Source organism: Acomys russatus, chromosome 6 (assembly GCF_903995435.1).
Source record: "Acomys russatus chromosome 6, mAcoRus1.1, whole genome shotgun sequence".
Taxonomy (NCBI): Eukaryota; Metazoa; Chordata; class Mammalia; order Rodentia; family Muridae; genus Acomys; species Acomys russatus.
In genome coordinates this window covers 68,161,661-68,167,660 of record NC_067142.1, presented here as the reverse complement: position 1 = coordinate 68,167,660, position 6,000 = coordinate 68,161,661, and the positions used below count along the sequence as shown (strand labels likewise).

General features: G+C 46.0%; 1 protein-coding gene across 1 annotated transcript in view; it reads right to left on the bottom strand.

The window, feature by feature from the left end:
• Positions 1-6,000, bottom strand: part of Kcnj10 (potassium inwardly rectifying channel subfamily J member 10) — a 28,112-nt gene continuing 22,112 nt past the window's right edge. Inside the window, exon 2 of the mRNA XM_051147897.1 lies at positions 1-2,075. Within this exon, the coding sequence (XP_051003854.1) occupies positions 936-2,075 (1,140 nt within the window). The 3' untranslated portion in view covers positions 1-935. The remainder of the gene's footprint in view (positions 2,076-6,000) is intronic.

The following is a 6,000-nucleotide window of genomic DNA, read 5'->3' as shown; positions in this document are numbered from 1 at the left end:
CATGGGAGGCAAAGGCAGGTGGATCTCTGTGGGTTTGAGGCCAGCCTAGTCTACACAGTGAGCTCAAGGATAGCCGGAGCTACATGGTGAGGCCCTGTCTCAGAAAAAAATAATATAAAAGAGAGAAAAGAGCATTGGCTAAGGTCTTCCCATTCACAGGAAACAGGAAAAAGAAATCTTTCCAGGGCAGAACTGCCCGGAGCACAAGGTCAGACTGTTGGACAATAGTTGCAAATTTGAATTTCTGAGAATCCGGCATGGGTGCAGGAAGGGTGGTAGCTGTTCATATTTCTCAGGTCAGCCCCAGTTCTATGGCAACAGAGGCTGGGAGAGAGCCGGGCATCCTGAGAAGATCCACTTGAGAACTGGAAAGGGAAAATGAGGTGTTGACATTAAAACACCATGACAAAGCCTGCCTTCTTCTCTCTTGAGGATTTGGTAGAGAGCTCAGGAAAAACTGATTTCAGATTCCTGTGTTTCTGAGGGCATGGACTCTCTGAGAGAATTCTGCTTTAGGGAACTAACTAGATGGAAAAAGAGATGGAGGGAGCGCCCTTCTCAAGTCATCAGACGGTCTAGTAGTGGGTGGTTGGGGGAGGAGTCTGTCCATCCAGTCACGTGGCCCTCCTAATGTGAATCTCCAAGCATGGCTGAGGCCCTTCAAGCCACTCCAGCCTAATCTTCCCTCTCCGTCCCCCATCCTGGCTTAAGAGTCGTGTACACTGGTGTAGTAGTAGAGTAAGGTGCAAGGTGCAAGGGGACAGTGAGAGGACAACGTAGGACTCCAGCCGGCCTGGACTACTCACAGGCCACCGGGCTAAGGGCGAGTAGAGAGTGGGTGCTTCCGGGGCTCTCCAGCGAACCCAGATAGGATCCTTTTCCCAGGGCACTGAAAGAGGAAAAGGCCAGAGGGCTGGGGAGGAGAGAGCAGGATGTCAGACGTTGCTGATGCGCACACTAAGGGCACTGCCTTCCTTCTCAGCCTGCTCTCTCAGTGACTCCTCCAACTTGAGCTTTTCAGGGTCTCCATAACGTGCAGTGCCATCACGGAGACCACTAGGGGGAGCCACTTTCACAACTTGGTCAAAAAGACTGAAGTCGGCTATGTATTTGCCACTGGCTGACAATGAGATTGCAGGTGTGAATTCATAGCCCCAGAGGATCTCCTCCGGTAGGTAGGAAGTGCGAACTTGACAGGTGGCGCTGGTGGACTCCACTGTCCCACTTAGGATCAGCACCAGCTCAAAGTCCCCCTCCCCACTGCGGAGGGGGAGATCCTTCAAGGGGCTGGTCTCGTCTACCACGTGGTAGAAGGTCAGGGGAAGAATGAGAAAGGGGCTGTCAGAGGCTGTGTCTACTTGGAAAGTCACATTGACCTGGTTGAGCCGAATATTCTCACCCTCCTTTGTCTGGTGGGTCTGAAGCAGCTTGCCTGTCACCTGGCATCCGATGAGGAGGCTCTTTCGCATATTGGCAACTCGGATCATAAGGCAAGGCTTCCCATTGTGGGAGGCTACAACTGCGTGCTGGCTGAAACGGATAGTCTCCGCTCTCTTCTTGGGCCGGGCGATCTTTGCAAGGAAGGTACCCGTGATGAAAATTTCCAGAATGGTGGTGAGCACCAGCTGCGCAATGAGGAGCACAATGGCCAGCGGGCACTCCTCACTGATGTAGCGGAAGCCATAGCCGATGGTGGTCTGCGACTCGAGGGAGAAGAGGAAGGCTCCGGTGAGCGTGTGCACCTGCACTACGCAAGGGGTGTGGTTGGCAGGGGGTCCCAGCTCCAACAGGTCCCCGTGGGCCACAGCTACCAGATACCACACCACACCGAAGAGGAACCAGGTGCCTGCAAAGGTTGCAGAGAAGAGCAGAAGCTTGTAACGCCATTGCATGTCAATGAAGGTCGTCCATAGATCCTTGAGGTAGAGGAAACGCTTGTCAGCAATATGCTCCATTCTCACGTTGCTACGGCCATCTTTGGTCAGAACCCTCCTCCGCCGTATTCCTGGGGCCACTAGAGGCCTGCTTTCTGTCTGAGTCGTCTGACTATAGTAGACCTTGGCAACTGATGTCATCTGCAGGGAGCAAAACCACACAAAAGAGGTTATTGTCAAAATCCAGACAACTCCTAGACACCAACCAATGGGAAGAGAAACTAGCAAACATTCTTTTTTTTTTTTTTTTTTTTTTAAACATTTCTTATATTCATTTTGGGAGTGATGCTTAAGTGTCACAGCCAAGGACAATTTGCAGGCTTTTGTTTTGGGAATTGAACTCAGGTGGTCGAGCTTGTTGGGAAATGCCTTTCCCTGCTGAGTGAGAGTCATCTTGGAAGCCCCTAACCTTCCTTTTGATGCCATCTATCCTAGCAAATATTTGTAGAGCACTTGTTAAATGGCAGCCACAGTGTGAGGTGCTGATAAGTAGAAGGTGGAAATGACATCACTCTTGATAAGAACTCAGCTTAGTGAGGGAGGCACATGTGAATCAGACAAATAACCGCAATACAGTGTGATAATGCTTGTGATTTGGGGAAGAGCTGAGACAGAGAAGAAAGAGTAAGTAGTGCACAGGTTCCTGAAAGTTGGAACGAGATGAATGAGAGCTCTACTGATCACCACTGAACACACACACACACACACACACACACACCACTCATGTGGAGATGCCTAATTTAAAATAAGACCCCTCCCTTCTGATGAGTATCAAGGTGAGAAAGCCTATTCCACTGAAATCCTTCTAGGACAGTCCTGTTAAGATGCATGTACACCTTTAATTTCACTATTCTCTCTCCTAGGCCCAAGTTAATGTCCGTTGATGAGAAAATAGCAGAAGGAATCCATTTTTCGCTCCATCCATCCAGAGTCCTTCATTTGACACCATTATCATCATAACTGTTTACACCGCCTGGGAGATGACATCTGGGTCAGGGTCTAGCTGATGCTAGAGAGAACACAGACAAGGTCTGAGCAAAAGCAGTAGGCAGAAAGAAAGCAACAGGCCACGGCTTCCTGCCAGCACCAAGACATCTCCCCACAGGCTGGCTGAGATGCCAAATTGGAGGCAGCAAAACTGCCTTGACTGAGTGAAGTGAGGGTGGCCTCCATAGTAGTTAGTAGCCATGTCTGCGCAGGCTCAAATTCAAGACTGCCGTTCGTCCTGATAGTAGAAAGTGGGACAAGGCATTGAAACAGGAGACAGTTCGTGTAATACAAGGTGTCTGACATCCCTGCTCCAAAAGCAACTTTGTACTTTTCCAGTAGAGAAAAATTCAGTCACTTAGACTCTGAGCCTGGCACCTGGAACCCCTGAGAAGGATTAAGATGATTTCTGGGGCTCTGGGGCGCTTTGGCTATCAGAGCAGCCCATTACACCCCCACCTCACAGGTCCCAACCACCACACTTTGTCATTGTTCTTCACCATACTCCCTCCTTGCTTCCTCGGAGGAGCCATAAACTCCTATCCACACAGGCACTGAACTGAAGATCACCACTGGATGAGGGCCCTGAGAACCCTCAGAGGCACCGGCCTGCCCCTGCCCATTTTACCAGCCTGGCAACCATTTGAAATGCTTATCTACGGGAGACTGCTACGCAGGAAGACCCCAGCACTCTACACTGCCCTATGGCCTTGGTTCCTTTGAAGCAAAAAAGGAAGCTCTATAGCTCTGAATAATTGCAGCTCTGTAACTTACATAAATCCCTGCTCAATACTCAAGAGTGTTGATAATAACAACCACCTACCACAGTGTGTGTGTGTGTGTGTGTGTGTGTGTGTGTGTGTGTGTACCATTGTAGCATCTGCATGAAAGAATGTTTGACCCTCAAACTCTTAAGGACATGAAACCCAATTTAAATTTTTAATGAGATATGAGATATAAACTATGAAATATGTGCCACACAACAGATATTATATGGAAAAGTTTATTATGTGAGCATGAGGACAGAAGGAATGGGGGTTACCCCAGAAAGAGAGAAAAAGACAGAGGAAGAGAAACAGGAAAGAGAGAAGAGTGGTCTTGTCCTTTTATATAGCCCTGGGTAGGGCCACGCCCAGTGACAAGTAGGCAGCGACATCACAGGTAAGCATCTGGGCCAGAATCCTAATACCTAATACATAAGATTTTTTGAGAACAGTTAGGAAACAAAGGGCCTGCACAGTCAGAGATGAGAGAATATAATTGTAATTTTCAAAAATAAAAATATTTTATAAGGCATAGACAAACAGATGATACTGATGCTAAGGAAGATTCTCAAATAAAATATGAAGATTATATGTAACTAGACAGAACAAGAAAAAAAGAAGTTGTTGGTAAAACTCACTATGAGCTTACTAAGAATATCAAAATAAGCTAATTTCCTTCTATGATGAGGTTACTAAATTGGTAAATCAACAAAATACAGATAATGTGTAACTAAAGCTTTTAACAACAAAAAAAAAATCTATCATATCTTTGGGGATAAGATAGAGAAAAATGACCAAAAGCGTAATATAATTAGGTGGTTTTAAAAGTTCAGTGGTGCTGGGAGTTGACCCCCAATAGCTAAAATTCATTTTCTATTGATATAGTGGAGAGATTTATCCTTGATCTTGCCCTATTCAACGATCTTAACACAAATTTCATTCAAAAACTAGAGAACACTGTGGCCATCCATTATGTGGATGGCACAGTTTGCAAAGTTTGGGCAGAATTGGAATCTAAAAAGAACCAGATGAGTGAGCCAAATCTAAAAAAAAAAGTTTAAGATTATGAAGATGTAATTTAGTCACATTACCATGATGGGGAAAAGGAGATTTAAACATTTTAGCAAAAGCAAAACAAAACAAAAAATCCAGCATGAGTTACTCATGTACTTTGGCTGCCAAGAAACAATACAATCTTGAACTAGTTGAACGAAGTCTCTAGAATATGAAGGTAATTGGCTCCACTCTGCTCAGTTCATTCCACGTCTTCAGTATTCCATCTCAAGCAGCAACTAAGATATGAAAAAAATTCAGGGCCAGATCACATGGGAAATGGTGAAAGGAAACAGACGAATATTGTCAAGAGAAGAAAAAATCTGAAAGAAAGAACAGATGTGTACAAAATAGTTGGCCTGAGGGGCCGTCATATGAATGAAGGTTTGGATTAGTTTTCTGAGTTCCAAGAACAAGCAGGGATAGTGAGTTCAAACTATAGGGAGGAAGACTCCAGAGTGATACTGAAAAAGAACACTACGGACTCAGGATGGTCCAGACACTAGGGGTCCCTAGGAAGGTGCAGAACATGGGGCCCCTGCATGTTCAAGGAGAAGTTGTATAGAAGATCCATCTTCTTCTTTCAGACGAGACGAAAGCTCTGTATGGAGGTAGAAAGATTAAGCTTCCAGCCACACCTTGGGAAACATCAGGATGCCTGCCTCCTCCTCCTCCTCCTCCTCCTCCTCCTCCTCCTCCTCCTCCTCCTCCTCCTCCTCCCCCTCCTCCTCCCCCTCCTCCTCCTCCTCCTCCTCCTCACCTCTATCCCTGAACTTTTTGTGGTGACAATCGGGAATCTTTCATTCAAGTCCTAGCTTTGTATTAAAAGGAGGTTCAGAAACCCTGTCTCGAAAAACCAAAAATAAATAAATAAATAAATGGAGGTTCAGCATATCAGGAAAAATGGAGGCTCTCAAAAATCTAGCTTATCATTCTCAAAACAGTAGCCTATGGTTACTTATTACTTTATAAAATATGCGTTTTGACCCCACATTATGAGGTAGATAGGATGGATATCATTAGAAACAAAGGCTCAAAGAAAATAAATGACTCCAAGCAAATTAGTGGTAGAACAGAAGGCCAAGCCCAGGTTTTCTTGTTCGGGGTCCAAACTGGTACCCTGTACTGAGGAATTTCATAGACAGAAAAGACAAAAGTCTGGAGCTTTGAGGGCCCCGAGTCAAGGCTATAGACGCATGGGCTCTAGAGATTTTTGGCTACCAACTAGCTTTTTTGTTGCTTCTGGCTGTTGTGTTTGCCGC